At 32.6% G+C, this 23684-nt stretch overlaps 2 protein-coding genes across 2 annotated transcripts; both read left to right on the forward strand.

Moving 5' to 3' along the window:
* The first annotated feature begins 3447 nt into the window (after nt 1-3447).
* Nucleotides 3448-5300, forward strand: LOC123670346. The gene is made up of 2 exons (XM_045603846.1): nt 3448-3662; nt 4634-5300. The coding sequence occupies exons 1-2, from the start codon at nt 3491-3493 to the stop codon at nt 4915-4917; spliced, it is 456 nt and encodes a 151-aa protein (XP_045459802.1). The 5' UTR covers nt 3448-3490; the 3' UTR covers nt 4918-5300.
* A 3367-nt stretch (nt 5301-8667) lies between these two features.
* LOC123670354 (EF-hand calcium-binding domain-containing protein 1) lies at nt 8668-21872 on the forward strand. Its single transcript, XM_045603857.1, has 5 exons — nt 8668-8873; nt 14334-14436; nt 18094-18356; nt 20341-20463; nt 21739-21872. The coding sequence occupies exons 1-5, from the start codon at nt 8668-8670 to the stop codon at nt 21839-21841; spliced, it is 798 nt and encodes a 265-aa protein (XP_045459813.1). The 3' UTR covers nt 21842-21872.
* Nucleotides 21873-23684: the final 1812 nt, after the last annotated feature.

Genomic DNA, 23684 nt, shown 5'->3' on the forward strand with positions numbered 1-23684 from the left:
GTGGGCAATGTGGTTATGATGTGGTCGCGAACAGTAAAGTCATCTATGACGTCATATAAAAAGGATGTTGCGGTCGTTATGGTCCGTAAGTGGAACGTGCCCGTTATGTTGCTATTTTTATTTCACTTTTACTGCTATTTTATTGAAAACGCTTATTGATTTATATTTAAATTTTACAGAAGTGTAATTCTTGTGATATATTTATAAAAAAAATTACACAAAGTTTTTCTATCACTAAACAATTTCATTCCTTTGAAACAAGTTTACATTAATACCGATAGATGGCACTAGCAGCATGAGTTTTACTAAACAAAAAATAGATGTCATTACAACAAACTACAAGTGTAACAAAAATTTTGAAATTTCGAAATAATATTGATTGGTTGTTTTGTTCTTAGTTATTTTTTTTTGCAATAAATTTTCCTTTCGTCGTTGTTAGTTCATTGTCAAATTTACATCACTTATGCTTTCTTAGTATTAAATACCTAATTTAATGACTAATTAATTTTAAATAGCCTTGTCATTTTAATACTTAATTATTTCAATAAAATAATTAAATATGGAAGTTCCTATATGTAATATTGTTTTAACATACAATAAGAACAATAAGAATCTGCCAATTTTATACTTTTAATGATCCCTGCATGTTCGACAGCTAATCGATAAGTAATTAACGGAACGCATTATTGCTCGTATAACTATGCAGGCGTTGTTTGCAACATGGATACTTGCAAAAAAAATGTCTACAAGATATTTTTTGTCAGTAAATTACGATAATAATTATTTAGTAGTATAGCACAAATTTTATATATTACATAGTTAATCTATATTTTTTATATTTCAAAAATCTTTATTTTTGTATAACGCTTAATGAATATCGACTTCAGGTTAAGCGTTGTCTTTCACGACTTACAAGTTAAGCTATTGTATACCGACAAAAGACTTAAATATCAATATTTCCGAAAAACCGTAACTAAGCAACGACCAACATCATGTGTTCTATTTCATGTTACATGTTATCTTTAGCTCTATTTGTATGCATATAGTGTGGTGTAAAAGGGAACCATATAACCATAATAACGTGAGTACAACAGCATTTTTTGTATCAAAATGTTAAAGCTATGTATGGGGTGAATGATCCTTGTTTCATGTTGACACGATTTAAATAATCTGTTTAAGATTACAAATGATATTGTTTTGAAAATGTATTAATAATGTATTATTTTAAATTTTCTATTATTCTATGTTTGATACTATTTCGAAAGAACACTACGTCATCATGAGTGTTATTATCATAAGCGTCACTAATTATGGGCACATGATTGTTCTAATTAAATTAATTAAAGAAGAGAGACCACAATTTTGACGCATAATCAAGGACAACAATAACTCATAACATTGCGTGTGCACACAGATGTCTATTTAAATGTTTTGATAAATTGATGATAGCGTAATGAAGGTAACGCAAAAGCTTTGTGTTACACGTGGCGTAGTTCTGCGTACACACACAGGCAATAAAATGGTTCTTTTTAAAGAAACTTCGATCCTTCGAAAGACTGCGTACAGTTCAAACTCATTAAAAATACTTAAGTTGACTGTATGGAATTGGAAGGATAAGCTATTGGTTTTATTTCTTATGAAACTAGATTGATGAAAGGTAGTGAAATCCCTTTCACTTGGATTGTCATATGGAGATATAGAGTAAACCATCCGAAAATTCGGTAAAACTACACATTGTTTATAGTGATGTATCACGACGCGATATATCATATGACTAGCTTCTGCGCGCGACTTCGTCCGCGTCGAACAGATGCGCGCGTAATACTTGATCATTCTTATCTCCTGAGATACTCATTGAAATCGAATTATGTAAAAGGCTATTTTGTTTTAAATTAAATACTTGTGATGAATAACGTATTTATTTAGATAAGGGTTAATATCATGTTTATAAAAACATCTTCGCAAATAATGCATTATTTTAGAACAAACTTGGTTAGCATAAAAAAGGTTATAGTGAGTCAACCTTAAAAGATAGGTACTTATATGCTGTCATGGACTTTTATTTAGAACTTTTAAAGAGGGTCAATTCTGTCATAAATGATTTTTGCGAAACTTTAACAGTTTTCACAGCGCACGCAGTGGAACCTCTCAAAAGAAAAAAAGAACCCCCGATTTTGAAACATTCTTATTGGTGCTCCGCTCCTTTTGTTCTTAGAGTGATGATATATAGCCTTTAACCTTCCTCGATAAATGGGCTATCTAACACTAAAAGAATTTTTCAAATCGGACCAGTAGTTTCTGAGATTAGCGCGTTCAAACAAACAAACAAACAAACAAACTCTTCAGCTTTATAATATTAATGGTATAGATGATGATCGCGACATTTCTTTATGAACATTTTATTTATTATTTTATTTATTAATTAATTTATTTTATTTAAACTTCATTAGGTATAAACAAATAAGTGTTCAAAGGTGGCCTTATCACTTTTAGCAATCTCTTCTAGGCAAGCTTTAATGAGTTGTTTAGGAATAATTGTGTTTGCTCGCAAACGAAAAAAAACCGACTTCAATTACATCGACGAGTAATACAACGTAGATCGACGAAAAAATAGTCAAGTAACTACGCGTTATCAAAGATTACTCAAAAAGTAGTAATCAGATCTCGATAAAATTTATATGTGACCACATGATAAATATCAGCTTTCGATAAAATTACAAATTATCAAAATCGGTACACCCAGTAAAAAGTTATTGCGGATTTTCAAGAGTTTCCCTCGATTTCTCTGGGATCCCATCATCAGATCCTGGTTTCCTTGTCATGGTACCGAACTAGGCATATCCCCTTTCCAAGAAAAAGAGAATTATCAAAATCGGTACATCCAGTAGAAAGTTATGCGGTATAATACAACGTAGGTCGACGAAAACAGCGTCAAGTAAAAACGCATTATTAGATATAACTCGAAAAGTAGTTGTTAGATCTCAAATAAATTTAAATGGGACCCATTGACACACACCACCTTTCAATTAAAAAAAAATTGTCGAAATCGGTCCACCCGGTCAAAAGTTCTGATGTAACATACATTAAAAAAATACAGTCGAATTGAGAACCTCCTCCTTTTTTGGAAGTCGGTTAAAAAATATAGTACCTACCTACAATACAAATGAGATTTGATGTATAGACAGTACAAAGTTTATACTTATATCAAAATTAAAAGATAAAATTTGTTTAGTCTGGATGAGGCCGTAACGAGCGTAATTTTGTGAGTTGTGGGTAGCGTAATTTCGGTCACGTAATTTCTGCTGCATTCAGTTTCATACAAAAGGCTAGTTTATGCCGCACGGCTGCGCAAAATGAGTTGTGTGCCGACTGCCGACTACACGCATAATTCGACCGATTTGCGTTCGCGGGGGACGAGGGGACCGAGGAAAGCGTCAGCCGTCAGTCAGGTAAAGATTGTGTGAAAGTCGACACGTATTTTGCTGGTGAAATGCTGGACACCGAAAAAATAATAATTGAAATCGAACAATGGCCATGTCTATGGAATTTGTCAGACAAGTCATATAGTGACAAGTTTTTAAAACAGACGGCATGGGAAAAGGTTGCTGAGAATTGTTTCGAGGATTGGAATAATTTAACCAACAAAGACAAAAATAATAAAAGTAAGTAGGTACATATGTATGAATATATATATTTATTGATTCAAAATAATGACACAAAATTTTATTACAACCTATATTAACACTATTAGAACACAGAATTTATTCTCACTTACCAGGGTAACGCTCCTAATTCACTGGCAAAGTAATTTTAAAAAAATCTGATAGTTACGACAGGATTTGACGGCCTTGTTCTGGTTAGCAGTGATCGAGGAGCTCGTAGATGACACTAGAAACTCGTGGTCAAAGTTAGACCAACTCTTCGTCGTATGAAAATGTGGAAAATTAATGTAGTTGTAACAATGTGTATTGCAAAATCAGGGTTAGCTTGTATTGGTGAATAAAGTACCCTCCATTTATTTGTTAATATGCCAAAAGCACATTCCACACATCGCCGTGCTATGCTAAGACGATAATTGAAAATACGTTTGTATTTGTCAAGGTTTCTGTTTCGATATGGACGCATCATATGCCTATGTAATCCAAGCGCCCCATCTTCAAAAAAATAAAAGACAAGATTCAGACTTTCTAAAAATATAGTTATCCCATTCTTTGCCATAACATTTATTGCTGTAAAACAACAGTTTGCATCCGCCACAGCCACCAGCACGGCGGAAAAGAACTTCTTATGATTATAAATAATTTGAACCACTATGTAAAGGTGATTTTATTATGATGTGTTTCCCATCGACAATTTCAACGCAATTCGGGAAATTATTTTTTTTTAAATGAAATACTTCGGCATTTGTATTCCAAATACATTAATTTGGATCTGGTATTTCATGTGGCTGAAGTACGTTCCAAGTTTATAATTAGTAGAACGCCCAATTATAAAGTCTTCGCTTATTGTATTTAAATCCTTTAATACCTTTAGCAATCTTTAAATAAAATACAGTACATAGATAATAATTAAAATAATATACATAGGCAAAGAAATTCCAATGTAATAAACAGTTATAATTTTTGTTTTTGAGGGAACTTTCTGCAAAAGAAGTGGAAAACGGTAAGAGATTATTATATGCGTGAGAAGAAAAAAGAAAACAAAGAAAGAAGTGGTAGCGCAGCGAAGAAGAGAAAGTCATGTCCTTATTTTGATTTTTTGCAGTTTTTAGCAGTAACTAAACAATCAAGGAACTCGTCTTCAAATGTAGCTTCCCCTAAAAACACGGATAATGACAGTAATGTAACTGGTAACAATAATGATGAAGAAGACTATGATAAACAATCCGAGTCAACAACACCACAGGATCTATCTTAACCATATTCATCGCAGCCAGCGTCAATGCAAACACCTCTACACCAGAACCTACCGTCAACATCAAAGCAGACAGTGTCATCGCAACCACCTGTATTCCAAACAAAAAATAAAAACCAAAAGATGACACCATTTCAAGAATCTCTTCTTCAAAGTTTTAATAAGAATGATGATGACCCTGATCGACATTTTTTGTTATCTTTTTTGCCAGAGATGTCGAAAATGACAGAAAGACAAAATTTCGAATTTCGCATGGAAATGATGAAAGCGTTAAATAAAGTGAAGTATCAAATTCCAGGTTAGCCCACAGAAACAATAAGGTCCCGAATTTCATCGCCCTTTTTATCCTTTTCCTTCTCAAATTATTAAAAACTTTTAAAAACTTACTTGAGTGTAATTATTCGTTTTTCCTCTGGACTGATTGAATTATTCTTGAGAAACATGTACTGGCAAATGATAATAGGTAATTTTGAAATATATCTGTATTTGCACATAAACGTTCATATAAGGCGGGAACTGTCCAAGCATCAGTTTTTCACTATTAAGTGTATTTTACCCAGCTTCTTTCTCTGGCATTATCTTTTGTGTCTTCTAGATATCCTTCGTAAATACACAAAATTTGCATGATTCCATTACACCACACAAACATCCGCTATTTATTTACTTATTAATTTATTTGTTCAAGACTAAGCAACGCAAAGTACACAGCAAACAATAGCGTACGTACATTTTGTTAAAATGTTCGTGTACCCTCAATTACAGATAGGCACTGCATTTACTATCTTACTGACGCTCGGATAGTGAATTAAATAGTGATACATATAATTACAATTAGTCACATTATTTTACAACAAATTTTTAAAATGTATTTATGTTCGTTTTTAATTATATTAGAAAAAAATAATATTAATCTAGATTAAAACGAATTTATAGTTGGGCTAACTTAATCGGTCAGATCTCTAAAACAATTAAATATATTTAAATCATACGTTATATCAAACAATGATTTTAAAATAATAATAATAATAAAATATAACATATAGTAAAAAAAAATAACAATATAACACAAAACAGAAAAAATGCGACAAGATTAATAAACGACAATTGCAGTTGATTTGATTAGTAATAAACAACAAGAATAAATATCTAAAATCTCAGAATCAACTGTATATGTACATTACAAAATTAAGAGAACCCTTATATATTTCGATGAAGTTACACAATTGTTCTAAATAACGCTATACCTAAACGTTTGATAGCAACTGAATAAAATGCGCTCGTCTGGCAATCCAACAGGATTTCTGTTATGCAGAATTTCTACGACCAAAATTACGCGGCTCACAACTCACAAAATGACGCTCGTTTGGCCTCACTCAAAATCATTTTTGTGTGTCATTTTGTAAATTAAAATTACATTTGTAATAATTAATTATTATAGTTAAAAGTGAAGCTATTGATTCGGAATATAAATTCTGTCGAGAATATTGTAAAGAAATTCCGCAGTTACTCTTTAAAACAATATAAAATTGGTCATAGGTAACGATTCCTGCTTCAGGAATAGGCAACGATTATCTTCCATGAAATATAGCGCCACTAAAGCCACGCATCTTTAGTATTAATATAATCCTGCACCGAATAATACCTATGCTTTATTAGCTATTCATAGCTTTTCAATAGATTTTTTTTAAATACATTTTTGTGAGTACGACACAATACCGAATGCGTAACTAGTTTTGATATCAATATTTGAGTCAATAGATCTCAATAAGGAACTACTAAACGTATTCCGTAGTCAAATCGCGTGGGCGGTATTTGCTACCTACTCGTAAATTTTGACAATTCTGACTTACTGTTAGATAACCATCTTCAGTTATTGTACCCTATGTTTGTTTCGACATTGCTTACCATATTTGAATAAATAAATAAATTATTGGATATGAAAATATTTCCTTAGGCAAAAAAAAATTATAGTATTATTTATTTAAAAAAGGAGTAAATTATACTCATATGCAACTACATATTAACGCATATTTTTTCGATTATACTTATTTTACTAAGAAAACTTTAATGAAACGTGTGTCACTTTTATGTAGCACTAAAGTAACCTAGTAGTGTAATAGTAATAACACAGAAACAAATATACCAAAAGTACACGATCCGGTTAGGATTCAGCCTGTAACATCCCCCAGCTGAGCATAGGCTTCTTCCACCATGTAGGAGATGGAATGGAGCTTATTGCACCACGGTGCTCCACTGCAAGTTGGCGGATATATTACCTAGTTATCACTATGATGAACGATCGCTATCAGGTGTATATGATAACAACCGGAACCGACAATTTAACGCGCTCTCCGACGCTCGACGGGGACAAGGTCAGACATCCAAATCGGAATAAAATATTTGTACAAATAAAAGTATTCATCCCGATTGAGAATCGAACCCGCAAATCACCAGAGCGGTTGTTAAAGTACAATTGAGACTCTACTGAGTTCTCAGATATGTATTTTTTCTATTGAAGGAAAAAAAACCCTTTATGCGGAACTATGTAGAAAACCATTAAAATAAATCACGTGTAATTAAACGAACAATTAGACAGTGGACATCCTTCAAAAACAATCCTTGCTTCAGATCTAATAACCCAAGTAAATACAAGTATTAGAATCACTTTGGCTCGTAGTTCGTACCTCGCACTACCTATCTCTAGATCAAGGCAAACCTAATTGCCACTTTAACTTCCAGCTAACACTAGATTAGGTTTTGATGACTACAACAACACTACGTAACATGACTGACTGCGGTGAAGCGGGAAGGCTTATGAACTTTGGACATGACTAGTAGTGATTAGTCCTCGTCGTGATTTTGAGATTTGTGTTAATGGTGCAAGTAAAGGGATACATATAGGAACTGTTTATATTTATATTAACTGTAATCGCACAAAGTAATTTTTTTTATCACTCTGACAGTTTTAACTTAATATTTAAGTTATAGTTTGCCAGAATTTAAATAGTGCGAAATTTAAACGAAATAACATTGAAAAAGCCGAACTAACATTACTCTAATATTATTATAGTACTAGCTGACCCGGCAAACGTTGTCTTGCCGCTAAACGCTATTAAATTTCAATGCCGAATCACAATAAAAAAAAAAACAAAAAAATGAAAAAAATATTTATCCTTATCATTTAGGGGTATAAAAATAGATGTTCGCCGATTCTCAGACCTATCCGAAATGCACAAATTTTTTTTATAAAAATCGGTCCAGTTGTTTTGGAGGAGTATTTTAACTAACATTGTGACACAAGAATTTTATATACATATAACACTAGCTGACCCCGCAAACGTTGTTTTGCCATATATCTTATTAACTCCCTTAATCCCCCCCCCCCCCTACAACTTAGGGGTATGAAAAATAGATGTTCGATTCTCAGACCTACCCGATATGCACACAAAATTTCATGAGAATCGGTCAAGCCGTTTCGGAGGAGTTTAACTACAAACACCGCGACACGAGAATTTTATTTATTAGATTAGAAAAGTAGATAATATATTAAAGTTAGGTGATTCATTTTATGCGTGGTAATTATTTTTTAAAAAAGAATTAAAAATTATTTAAACGGTTAATATCGATTGCGTAATTTGAAAATAAGACCATTGCAAGATACAAAAGAATTAAGAAAATAGCTAACGTCGAAACTTCATACTTACTGTATGAAATTTATTAAAGATATTACTTAACTATTTGTTTCATTAGATAATGGCGGAGAAAAAGAACCCGCAGATCAGCATCGCTGCGAGCGCCATCGCTATGCGTGGCGTACGCATGTTCCTCAGCGCGGGGAAGGCAGCGGCTGAGCGTCGTGCGTCTCCGAAGAAAACGCGTCCAACGAAGCCTGTTGTATCAGGAAACAAGCTACACAGTAGTGTGACTGAAATACTGCTTAGAAAAACCAAATTCGATAAGTAAGTTGACTGTTTCTATTTATATTTATCTTATTACGTAAACAATATAATATAAAAATCAAACTTAATTTTTACTTAAGTTAACAAAGAAGTGTCTTCCAGTATACGTTTGAAAAATATATTGGAACTTGGATGGATAAAATAATAATAAGTATTTTATTAATGATTAAATATTTGAATAATACATATAAATAAGTACCTACAGGAGAGTGAGAGTTAATAACAGAAATTGAAAACAGCGTTTGAATATTTCTTCATTTCGTTTTATGGTAAAAAATTATCAAGTAAAAAAAACCTCCACAAAACTTGAATTGGCAAACTCAAACGAAAAAAAAACCTACTACAATTACATCGACGAGTAATATAACGTAGATCGACGGAAAAATAGTCAAGTAACTGCGCGTTATCAAAGATTACTCAAAAAGTAGTTATCAGATCTCAATAAAATTTATATGTGACTACATGAAAAACATCAGCTTTCGATTAAAATTATTAAAATCGATACACCCAGTAAAAAGTTATTGCGGATTTTCAAGAAGTTCCCTCGGTTTCTCTGGGATCCCATTATCAGATCCTGGTTTCCTTATCATGGTGCTAAACTAAGGATATCTTCTTTCCAACAAAAAAAGAATTATCAAAATCGGTACATCCAGTAAAAAGTTATGCGGTATAATAATACAACGTAGGTCGACGAAAAGAGCGTCAAGTAAAAACGCATTATTAGATATAGCTCGAAAAGTAGTTGTTAGATCTCAAATAAATTTAAATGGGACCAATTGGCACACACCAACTTTCGATTAAAGGAAAATTTGTCGAAATCGCTCCACCCAGTCAAAAGTTCTGATGTAACATACATAAAAAATAAAAAATAAAATTACAGTCGAATTGAGAACCTCCTCCTTTTTTGGAAGTCGGTTAAAATGAAATTTAAATAGTTTTAAAATATAATCAAGGTTTATTTGAAACATAGAAGATTAAAAGATTAAAAGTTTGATTGTGAGAAAAAAATAAATACTTACTTTGATACATTTTTAAGCCACTTCCAAAAAAGAGGAGGTTCTCCATTCGATTGTATTTTTTTAACCGACTTCCAAAACAGGAGGAGGTTCTCAAGTCGACTGTATTTTTTTAAAATGTATTTTACATCAGAACTTTTGACCGCGTCGACCGATTTCGACATTTTTTTTTTATCGATAGGTGGTGTGTGTCAATTGGTCCCATTTAAATTTATTTGAGATCTAACAACTACTTTTCGAGTTATATCTAATAATGCGTTTTTACTTGACGCTTTTTTCGTCGACCTACGTTGTATTATACCGCATAACTTTCTACTGGATGTACCGATTTTGATAATTCTTTTTTTGTTGGAAAGGGGATATCCCTAGTTTGGTATCATGATAAGGAAACCAAGATCTGATGATGGAATCCCAGAGAATCGAGGAAAACTCTCGAAAATCCGCAATAACTTTTTACTGGATGTACCGATTTTGATAATTTTTAATTTAATCGAAAGCTAATGTTTATCATGTGGTCACATATAAATTTTATCGAGATCTGATAACTACTTTTTGAGTAATCTTTGATGACGCGTAGTTACTTGACTATTTTTTCGTCGATCTACGTTGTTATTACTCGTCGATGTAATTGAAGTCGGTTTTTTTTCGTTTGCGAGCAAACAAAATTATTTAATGCATGATACCCCAGTACTTTTGACTGGGTGGACCAATTTCGATGATTTTTTTAGGTGTTGCGTGTCACGTGACACCATTTAATTTTAATTGAGTTCTAACAAGTGCTTTTCGAATTATATCTAATAATGTGTATTTACTTGGGGACTTTTTCGTTTTCCTACGTTGTTGTTATACCGCATAACTTTTCACTGGGTATACCAATTTTGATAATTATTATTTTAATCGAAAGCTGATGCTTTTCTTGTAGTCCAATTTAAAATGGATCGCGATCTGACTTCCTTTTTCAGTAATCTATGATAACGCGTATTTACTCGACTATTTGTTCATCTACTTATGTTGTTTTACTTGTCGATGAAACTGAAGTCTGTTTTTTTTTGTTCGCGAGCCAACGCAATTATACTTGACAAAAAGAGAACAATCCAGACAGAGTCACGAATGTAAGCTAGTTTTAAACACATAATTACGTGTAATCAGATAAAATTAATGACGGTAGAAATTTTTGTTACTTCGACATAGTTTTCAAATGAAGATTAACGAGAAGACAAAGTAAAACACGCGATAAATAAATTATGGTATTGCAGTTAATTTATTGTAGGAACTATCTGCAACTTTGTGTAAAAATTAGTTAAGCTATGTATTTTATGAAGAAAAAAAAGGTTGAAACCGATTTTCTTACATTTTCTTCCTAGTAGCCTTTATATGTATATTGTGACACGGCCGTTTTCAAATAATATCTATCTCCTGTTTTAATATAGCAGACACGATTTGTAAGGAGCATACGTCAAAATTCTATCTTTAGTACACAAATTTGAGATGGAATTCATTTTACTTTGCTCCAGACACAAGTAAGTCAATAAGAAAAAAAAAATAAAAACACAGGTATGTCAAATAAATAAAAAATAATGATAAATGTAGAAAGGGAAATATAAAATCTTATCAAAATAAAATAATTAAAATTTACAATGTCAATAAAATATATATTGAAATATTGATTATCGAAACTGGCCATATCTTGGTTTCTGTAGTTTCATTTCGTGTGCGTAAACCTCTCTTTAGTCAAATTTTTTTTTTTCATACAACTAGGTTGACAAATAAGCTTACGGCTCATCTGATAGTAAGCGATTATCGTAGCTTATAGACGCTTGCAACACGAGAAGGACCGCAAGTGCGTTGCCGGACGGACCCCAGGATGTTCGTTACATGAGCCACAGCCAAGTTTTTAATCTTCCGCAGTTACTATTAACGCTTTTACTCATACGAGACTTACCATGTAACTTTGAAATTTGGGACGGCATCTGCTATATAGTCTGCTGTGTGGCTACAGCAGTAAAGAATATAGCCAGCCCTTCTCTTCCCGTGGGTAACACAGCTAGTTCATAAGGGATAACACAGTTCCACTACCACCTTGGAACTTAAAAAGCCGATCGATGGCGGATATGGCGGGGATAACCATCCAACTGCTGGCTTTGAAATACACAGGTTGAGGACGGGCAGCAGCGTCTTCGGTGCGACAAAGCCAGCTCTGCGGTCACCAATCCGCCTGCCCAGCGTGGTGACTATAGGCATCACAAGAGTTTACGCCATTTTTCGTGTGAACTTGGGCAGGTATGGACCTGATGACCTGTGTCTAGCAGTGGACTGCCATAGGTTGAACTGAAGTGAATTCTAGCTAAGTTAAGGTTTGTGTTGTGCAGCAAAGTGCAATCTTTATATGAATGTTTAAAACGGCAGCGATATGAAGTGAAGATGAAAAATTGACGACGATTGAGACGTGACACGAAATAACGTTCAGTTGCAAGTATTTTCGGTTCAGAGAGCTTGATCTTATAATCACTATGCATCTCTACTTATAGCAGCAGATGTGATATCGCCAAATTGTCGATGTTCCTGTTTTTGACCTCAGCTATGTACTTTTTAAGTATCGGAGATATCGACTTTTTGGTTTGCTTAATTCGAGTATAGGACCTTTTATAGCTGCAGTCAATTTTAAAGACTCCTGTAATCTCGAATTTAATTTGAGCTGGAGTAAGCGTGTATTTTATGTAATATTTTTAACCGACTTCAAAAAAGGAGGAGGTTACTCAATTCGACCGTATATATATATATATATGTATGTTCGGGGATAACTTCGTCGTTTATGAACCGATTTTGATAATTTTTCTTTTGTTGGAAAGGAGATATCCCTTGTTTGGTACCATAATAAGGAAACCAGGATCTGATGATGGGATCCCAGAAAAATCGAGGGAAACCCTCGAAAATCCGCATAACTTTTTACTGGGTGTACCGATTTCGATGATTTTTAATTTAATCGAAAGCTGATGTTTATCGTGTGGTCACATTTAAATTTCATTGAGATCAGATTACAAATTTTGCAGTAATCTTTGATAATGCGTATTTACTTGACAATTTTTTCGTCTACCTACTTTATATTACTTGTTGATGTAATTGAAGTCGGTTTTTTTTCGTTCGCCAGCAAACACAATTATTTAATGCATGTTACCCCAGTACTTTTGACTGGGTGGACCAATTTCGATGATTTTTTTAGGTGTTGCGTGTCACGTGATCCCATTTAATTTTAATTGAGATCTAACAAGTACTTTTCGAATTATATCTAGTAATGTCTGCTTATTTTATTTGTGACTATTTTCTCGAATGCTAACTATGCCAACTGCTATGCATACTGCTAATAGGTTACCGGTATGGTTTCGGCTTCGTCATGGACGCTTTCTACCTAAAAAGTAGAAAGGACTTGATAAGAATGAGTGGTCATTACGACGTGGTAGGTTGATACTCTTTGTACCATTTGCTTATTATAAAACAGGGTTCAAGTTCATATGAATCTCTCAATCACTTAGTGTACTCTGAACGTAATAAATTAGTTATTTGTTTGTCTTTTTAAAGTATAAATTTTCGGTTGCCAAAACACAAGACACAACGAAATGTTTCTAAATGCATCTTTTTTTTAAACAAATAAAGTAAATACAGCCTAAATGAAACTTGCCTTAGATCATTTTGTCTATGAAGCTACACACACCCCTAACAATTTATCACTAACGTTTAGGCCGTTTATAGTGATCGTATTCTAATTTTGTTTATATTCATACATCCCTGTTTATGCCCTTGTCAGTAGAAGTCGTGAGCGCTTTCAAGGCGGCCGTCTACACGCATCGCCATGCCGTATCGACAGCTCAAAGAGAAAACGCTCGAATTATTGTATAGGAATACGCATTTTACTAAGTGAGTCACGATATATGTGAACTACTATGACGTAATATCCATTACCTAGTTTAGTAATTAAATTATTATGTCACGATTTTTACAGATTGAAAATTATTCTATTCGTCTACGATAAACATAAATAAGTATCTGTGCGTAAAAAAAAAGTATTTAATGTGTATAATTTAAAAATGGAACGTTATGTTTGATCACTAAAAATTTACAAAATAATTTCATAAAATTAATGATTAAATTATCAATAAAAGGGTTTTTTTTTATTTAACTTAAAATGAAATCTGAAATTATGTATTAAATAAGCTCAGAACAAAATAATACTTCGTTGTTTTACAGGCATAGTTGTTTTCAATCGATTTGATGAATAATTTAAAAACTTCCAATTTTAACAATTATAATTATAACTGTAATACCTAACATGTATAATTTTAAATATCCTCATCATCAAGCCATAATTCAATGACATTCGAATGATTGTTAAATAATAAAAGTATAAAATGTTATTTCCTGTTCCTAAAATATTTTAATTTTGTTCTAGAAATGAACTCGAGGCTCTCTTCACGATGTACAAGCGATTAGTAACATCTGCACAAAACACCGCTCCTACCTCTGTTATTGGTCAGCCGGCCGCTAAAATTGACGTAAGTATTTTATTCTATGGGCTTTGCATAGAATGTGATGGTTTACATCAATAATTATTCTAGAAATAATTTTATTTGTAGTAGTAACAAAGTGGTGGTATTTTGCAAAGCGACGATGACAAAATTGACATGTTTGATTTCTTACTGTACGTAAGGTTTAATAAGAAAGGTAGGAATTTTATTATTAACCACTAGGAGACATTTTCATTAAACAATTTGAGATGTCATATACTTATATTTGGCAACACCAATATCATCAAGGTGCCTTTCAATGTGTATTAACTAAATTCGATCTCAATTATCTTCTATTATTCCCACTGGTGGGCAAAGGCATCGTCTTTATATAGGAGTGGTGTTGGACCTTAATCCACTCTGCTCCACGGCAGGTTGGTGGATGTTTTCCCATCTCTTATCGTTAGTTACAATCGTTATCAGGTATTGCCTACTCATATGAAATAAATCACATTAATATATTCATAACGGTACCTGTCAGACCACTCATATGGTCTGAAATATCCATATTCGAAAAAAAAATTGTTTGATCAAAAGTTTCAAACTTAGTGTGCGTTTTTATTTGACAAGAAGTTGCTAAATCCTAAAGTGGCAAAATTAAGTTGTCAAAATGAACATCAGTAGCAAAACAGTGTTTTAACTTTGTTGATTTTGATTTCGTCACAATTTTTATTTAAAATATTTTTAATAAAAGTTTAAATAGACGCAGACTGACTTTACAGTATGATAAATTATGTTGACGTGTAAATTCCAACTACAAGGAAAACTTTTAGTCGTATTAATATTTTTATTTTTACATTTGTCTGTGTGTATTTTCTATTCACGCACGTTTTTGTCAGTTTTTAATGGATTTAAAAAAAAATTGCGTGTAAAATAATTGTCTATCATGGGTGATGGTATGCAAAAAGTTATTATTATAACTTTTGACAGTTATAATTCTACACAAATTTCAGTTGCACTTAAATTAGATTTTTTTTTGTGAAAAATCAATTACAAAGTCCAAAGTACAAAATTATATTTTTCTGCGTGTCATACAGGTAGGTTCACGTTACATAATGATAAAGTAATTTATACATTTCAAATAGCCTAGAAGTAACTAGGCTAGGAATATATATTATGCGTACTGTCTAATACACGAAAAAACTAAATAAAAGAACACAGACTATTCGTTAGTTCGTCAAATTAAGCAAACTAATGTGCCCTAGTAGTTTAGCTATAAAAACAAAACTAATATTAGAACTTACATATGGTATACTGATAGGCTAAATATATAATCTGGTTATAAAATATGGTAATAATCGAAAGTTGCTATGTCATAAACGACAACCGAAAATGTTTGAATCGTTAAGTCTGTAAAGTATGTAGCAGACATGATGTAGCCACACGCAATTCTAAATATCTTTTGTCTGGCGAATGAGTTCTGTGAGTATTAGGTGAAGCTTATACAACGATAAAGACCTATTTTTTTCAAAGTGAATGCAAGTTTGAAGAATATTGCTAGAAGTAACAATGGTAGCTTAATCTTTTGCTTCTGATGTTTTTTAAAACGCACTTTTTATGTGTTGATGCATACAAAGATCATTATTAAGTAAAAACGTAAGAAAAAAAAACGAGTGTTTTTTTTATATCACTAGTTCGGCAAATAAGGGTACGGCTCACCTGATGGTAAGAGATTACCGTAGCTTATAGACGCATGCAACACCAGAAGCATCGCAAGTGCGTTGCCGACCCAATCCCCAATCCCAGGAGCTCTGGTCACCTTACTCACCAACAGGAACACAATACTGCTTGAAAACAGTATTATTTAGCTGTGATCTTCTGTAAGGTCGAGGTACTACCCCAGTCGGGCTGCTCCATATTTTGAGCAGGAAATTCCTCCTGTGCCCTACCTCAGTTAAAGTGCTTTAGACCACACGACCACAGATTACTAAATAGTTACTAACGCGACTGGAGAGAAAATTCTGTACCCCCACCTAACTTACGAGTATATCACTCTCTTAACTTCCATTCACCTCGCCCGATCACACTTTTCGTAACGCTCTTGTCACGCATTTACCAGTTTACTCTACAAGTCAAGCGCGCGTAAAAAAGATTTACTATTTTTTTTGTTATAAAGATTGCCCGATTTGTTACTGTATGTAAATATCGACGATCGTATTACGCTATCGTTAGAGGCATTAATAATGGAAACCACTTTTTGTTTATGTTATAGTTTCACTTTTCTAATGATTTTCTGTAAGTACGATTGTTACTGATATGCTTTCTTTAATTCGTATACATTGAGATAACAATACGTTTTATATTAGAGCATTATTTCCTGGTCTTCAACTGTATCTTTCTCTAAGCAATCTGCCTTGATATAATCAACATCTTCCTATATTAACAACAACAATTTGTTAATCAATAACAAGAAACTAGCCGATAGTTAATATTAAGAACATTTTCACTGGGTTATAACGACCTATTAATTTTGTCTGTACATAATTATTCGCCACACACGCTTACATACACGTTTAAATTTCGAACAACTGCAGATAATTATTGTTTTTTTCTTTTTTTTTTGTTTTCGTTATTGTCAGGTTTGTAAGAAAATTTAAAAAAGTCGGTATATTCAACAAAAAAAAAATGAAAATAAAAGCTCGCAGGGTTAGCTAGTGCCTTGAAAAGATTTGTCACGTTATCAAGGATTTCTTGACTCGTGTGTCATCATGCGCTTAACGTTATATTCGTGACCAATTACTACACAATAAAAGTAAAATAAGGTTTTCGGCTGTAATATCGTAATATAAAAACACATTCGTATATCGTTATCTCTTTATGGCTGTTCTGCAGTAGGATGTTCCTAGCATGTTCATAATCTGATGGAGCAGCGATTCGGTTTATTACTAAAGCAGAGTCGAATATGTTCTAACATAAATAGCATAGCAGTATTGCATTATTTTGCAAAATTTTACGATTAATAAAAAGTTTAATAACACTGTTTTATTACTAGACTTAATAAATTTAAAAAAAGAGGCTGAAAGTAATTACAGATTATTAACTGAAAAGATAATGATATTCCAAGATAAATCTTTCATATGAATAAAAAAGTACACATGTCAGAAGTAAAACTTCTTTGGTAAACTAATTTTTAAGTCTCGTTTATATTTGTACAAATCTAAAGCTTTAGATTTCCGTTTTAAGGTCATCGACAAAAAAGTTGCCGTTTCATCAAAACGTTACCGTTTTATCAAAACGTTGCCGTTTCATCCGTAAAAATTTTACCCTTATGCGCCTAAAGAAGTTACCCTTTAAAAAAAATATTCTAAAGAACCTCCAAAAATAAAAACTAACAAGTCCTAAAGAATATCTTCGCATGTTTGCTGTACGGTGTGTTTTAAGCTTGACCAATACGAATATTTAGAAAGACTAATAAAGTAATTGATGTTTTGGTTTAATCATTTCAGGTTAATGTTTCATCATTGTTAATATTTAGAATTATGAGAGATTAACACGTATTTCCGATCATCTAATTATGATAAATAATATGAAAAAATTTATGTTTATCAAGCGACTTGCTGATTATTACGAGCTGATGCTTATACCTAATATAAATAGTTACTCTTCGCGTGGATATTACTTAGAAAATAATAAAAATAACTTCAGGGAATCGACCAGAACACCTTCCGTGACGTGATGCACAATACCTTCGACCTGGTCACAGAAGACGTAGTACTGGATCGTGTGTGGCTCACCTGGGAGAGAGGGGCCAATGGGGGAGAGGGGGCGTTGAAGTTCGAAGCCTGGGCGCGAGGTCTCAGCGTACTGTTGCGAGGCTCTGATGATGAAAAGATGTTGCATTGCTTCGCTGTTTACGATTTAAATGGTGATGGGTTCATCACCAGAGATGAAATGTTTACGTTGCTCAAGTAAGATTATTATGTCGATGTTAAAAAAATATAATTATAATAGTTAAAGTTACCGTATCTTATGCAGTTTATTTTAGGCTTGCTTATAACTTTTATTTTATTATTTATTCACATTGCTTTCAATTAATTTATATCAATTATTTATTATTTGATGATACGTTATTCGATTTGGTTTTAGTTGTTTCAGATTACCACACTATTTTAAAAATGTCACAAGTTATAAGGGAGTGTGATTAGTACCAGTTAATTTAGTTAAAACCCCTTCGTAGGTGCAATCTCCTATACTTTCATAACATCACTACAGCAATCCGCCACCCGCATTGGAGCAGCGTGATGGATTAAGCTCTGATCCTTCTCCTACATGTGAAATAGTGCTATGCCCAGCTGTAGGATATTACAGGCTGAAGCGTACTAAATGGCATATGCAAATACTTTTACTTAATAATATTATTATAAAATTTTTTATATTTAAAATTAATAGTGATTTAAAATAACCCAAAATAATCATTTAAATTAATACATTTTAACTAGACATTTAAAAAGAATACCCAACAAAATAAAAACCTTAAACACAAATTATTAGGTTATCTCAAATAGCTCAATACAATCCTATGAAATTAATGAATTTTACTCCAACCCAAATAAACCCAATATATTATTGTAAATGTACATTTTTGTATACGTACACCATTTTTTATTTTGTAACAAAACTTTTAAAAAAATGTGCAAATGCAATTATGTAATGGACCTTACAAATGTACATTTTATCATCATAATCACTAACATTATTTAATATTTCTTTGTTCAGTCTTAAAAGAATATTATACAAAACTATTGTTTTATACGTCAACAAATAGAACAAGAAAAACAAGGAAGTAGTATGGAGTAAAACTAAATTACAATAACTTTGACATATCAATGTTTCTTTAATGGTTTTTCACTGACGTTTAAATATAATTTTCCTTCGCATCAAAGCTTTGGGACACAATGCCTCACGAAAATATAAGCTATAATTACAATTTCCTTTACTTTAAATTGCATGTTCTATGCAGTAATATTGCAGCTTAAATTTATTTTATTGTAAACTATTCGAATAATAGCATAAACTTTAGCAAGGTCAGAAGTGAATGCACAATTTGAATAACCACAATGGGTTTTTAAAAAATATTTCGTTTAGTAATTTTTCTGTAACGATAAAATTATTTACGCATTCAGCTTGTAATATCCCACCGTTAGCTGTTCACTGTAGTGTAGGTAAATTACCGAGTTGCAGCCACGAGTAGCAGTGGTGGATTTATATTTTTTATGAGTGTAGGCCACTTTATTTCAGCCGCCCCATGTACATACCTTTCTAAAATAATAATTTTCCATTTGTAGTAAAGGAGGCCCCTAAATTATAATTAGTAATTAAGAGAGAGTTTTATCCTCTGAAATAAAGTGATCGTCCTCTGAAAACTGCCGCCCCTAGGACGCTGCCACCCCTAGGCCGCGGCCTATACGACCTATTTATAAATCCAGGACTGACGAGTAGTCGCTTAAAATACCGACGGTTTGCGGGTTCGATTCCCGCTCGAGATGGATATTTCCTTGTCCTCCCCACCTTGCCTCGAAGAGCACGTTAAGCTATTATTATAAATACCTGATAGCGATCGATACTCATAGTAAGGAATATATCCGTCAACCCGCATTGGAGCAGCGTGGTGGACTAAGCTCTGATTCTTGTCCTACATGGGGAGAGAGAAGCTGAAGCGAATGTATTTTTTTAAGAGTTTAAGAGTTAAGAGAGATATTTGATTAGATCAAAGCATCGACTAACGTGACGTGTGACGTGTTGTAAACTCAGTACAAGTATTTTTTCTGATTATATCACAGTGATAAAGATTTTCTAACCTCCAAATTGATATAGATTGTTAAAAAATATACATAGGTACACAGAACCTTCTACTTTTTGGAAGCCGGTCAAAAATTAGCCATCAAATTACAGGAATTCGCTTTTGAAACAACCAGGAGACGAAGACCCGGACGAGGGAGTCAGAGACTTAGTGGAGCTGGTCCTCAGGAAAATGGATATTGATAAAGACGGGAAACTGTCATATGAAGATTATAAGTAAGAATTATTTATCGTTGTGTCCATTAGTTATAAGTATTCTTTGACGGTTCGCAGGAAAGTGGACATAAGGTGCCAATCAAACCACTAATTGCAAACAATGGTTTGGTTCTCTTTGTTTTGTTGTTGTATGGATTAATTAGTTGTACAGCTTTCTTCAATGTTTTTAACCGACTTCCAAAAAAGGAGGAGGTTCTCAATTCGACTGTATTTTTTTATTTTTTTTTTTTTATGTATGTTACTTCAGAACTTTTGACTGGGTGGAGCGATTTCGACAAATTTTCTTTTAATCGAAAGATGGTGTGTGCCAATTGGTCCCATTTAAATTTATTTGAGATCTAACAACTACTTTTCGAGCTATATCTAATAATGCGTTTTTACTTGACGCTGTTTTCGTCGACCTACGTTGTATTATACCGCATAACTTTCTACTGGATGTACCGATTTTGATAATTTTTTTTTTGTTAGAAAGGAAATATCCGTAGTTTAGTACCATGATAAGGAAACCAGGATCTGATAATGGGATCTTAGAGAAATTAATGGAAATTCTTGAAAATCCGCAATAACTTTTTACTGGGTGTACCGATTTTGATAATTCTTTTTTTGTTGGAAAGGGGATATCCCGGGTTTAGTACCATGATAAGGAAACCAGGATCTAATGATGGAATCCTAGAGAAATCGAGGGAAACTCTTTAAAATCCGCAATAACTTTTTACTGGGTGTACCGATTTTAATAATTTTTAATTTAATCGAAAGCTGGTGTTTGTCATGTGGTCACATATAAATTTTATTGAGATCTGATAACTACTTTTTGAGTAATCTTTGATAACGCGCAGTTACTTGACTATTTTTTCGTCGATCTACGTTGTACTACTCGTCGATGTAATTGAAGTCGGTTTTTTTTTCGTTTGCGAGCAAACACAATTATATGTATTGTAGATGACTGATGATGGTCCAATAAAGGATCGAAACGTCGCATGAATTTGCAATTAGTGGTTTGATTGGCACCTTATGTCCACTTTCCTGCGAACCGTCAAAGAATACTTATAAGTAAGAATATTTTTAGTTATGTATAGTATGTTCTTGACAATAGTCCGGAAAAGTTCGCTCTTTTAGTGATAAGACCGCCTTTTGTACATGTTTATATTTTGCTTTTCAATGTAAAAATTTCCTCTCTTAGTGCACAATAAAGTACATTTGTGTTTGCAAACGGACAAATTAAAGAGTCTAATAGATATTTTAAAAATTTCAAGTTTTTTTTTCTCTCCTAAACAGGCAAGCAGTGGAACAAGAGCCTTTACTTCTGGAAGCGTTCGGGCAGTGTCTACCTTCGCGACGTCATGCGGTTGCCTTTCTTAAAACTTTGACAAATAAATAAACTAATAGTTTAAAAAATTTAATAAAAAATAGTGAATAGAAATGATAATAAAGTTATAATTTTAGACGTCAATATCAAACAGTAATTGCCATAAATAATAACTTGACTATCAATGTAGTCAACATTCATAGTCAACACTATTAGTGATAAGACTGCTTTTGCACTTTTTAACTATAATTTTCCTTAAAGTTGACTGTGCAATGTAAATAAAAAAAAGCCTTAGAGTTAGGTACTATCGTAAGTTTGATAAGTGCCCTTTGTATTAACAAAATAGGTGATAGTTAAAATTATTACATAAATACATTGTTGAATATAATTTATTTAATAAATAATTTAGTCACAATGTAAAATTATCTCTACGCTAATGTAATATGTTATTATTTATTGTCCTATTAAATGCGTTATATTTATTTCTAAGCAGAATAGTTATCTATGGATTGTATACATTATTGTCAATTACAGTGTAACCTTAAAAGTAAACCTTTTTGGTTATAAAAAAATGATAGGAACAGTCTTCAACAACGAAAATTCGACGTAAAAAAATATAAACGTACAAAAATATAAAAAATATATTGACTTATTCAAATACATATGGGGCATATAGAAATACATGTAGGCATACCATAGCCGAATTTATAAGTTAAAAAAATTAAAAATTTTGAAATTGCCCCTAAACAGAAGTCACATGTTTCGAGACATTCTATATAAATGACATTTGATACAACTGATATTTGTTACTATTGTTAATCACAGCGATATATTATATAGCCTATTTTAATTCTAAATGACATTACACTACTTGTTATTAAAATACATTAAACAGTGTATCAGAAATATAAATCAGTATATAAATATGTATATACATGTATTGTATTATTAATTTTATATAATATTATTAATTTATAATAATTTAATCTTCGTGAGCGTCGACACCAGCGTTCAAGAATGTGTTCCACACATACATGGCGCGGAATGGTATCAACCAGTAGTTGTACTGGAAAAAAAATCGTAAAATATTTATATAATGTTAGAGGTTATAGAAATAGAGAGAGAAAGAAGCTTTACTTCAGTCGTGTGGTCTAAAGTCGACTCTTTTCGTATAATTCAAAGTAAAACTTACTCGGACTCCATAGTGTAGTTCGGGTGGTATGCTTATCTCGGTAACTTCTCGTCGCACTGCGTCCACGATCATTTCGGCCGCTTCGTCGGGTTTTATAACTCTCATCAAGTTGTCGAAGCGGATACGAGGCTTCTTGCAGAGTCCCGTGTCGACAATGTACGGGCAGATCGTGGTTAGCTTTATCTGAAAAGTTTTTAATTAGTTTTTTATTTATATATTATACTTAATCCATGATTGAGGGCAAAAAAGATCATTTGCGATCTCTTCCTTAACATTATGTTTGTCCATTTTGACATTGAATATGGTCCGTCCCTGTGTGCCTAAATTATCCAAGTTTAAATTTGGTAGTAGACTCACTGATATGACCGTCTACTGCTGCACTTGTTCGTAGATGAGTTGGTAACAGCAGAAGCTTGGTAAATTTTGTTGAATTATTGAATTTCCCATAGCATTCGATTTTCAACCAACTTGACAAAATTTGTAGTGAGTTTTACACGATTAGCAGTAAAACCTTTGAATGTCTAAGGACGCTCACACTTTTTGAGACATCCTTTAGATTATAGAATCCATTTTAAAAGTGTAAATGACTGCCCTATATATATTATGTAATGCCACTACGTCAACATATTATTTCAACCTTCTAGAAAGGTGGTCAATAGAAAGATAAGTCTACAATGGCTTAACACTATTGCTGGAATATTACTCATCTATTAATAAAAAGGA

This window comes from Melitaea cinxia, chromosome 1 (genome assembly GCF_905220565.1).
Source record: "Melitaea cinxia chromosome 1, ilMelCinx1.1, whole genome shotgun sequence".
Classification (NCBI taxonomy): Eukaryota; Metazoa; Arthropoda; class Insecta; order Lepidoptera; family Nymphalidae; genus Melitaea; species Melitaea cinxia.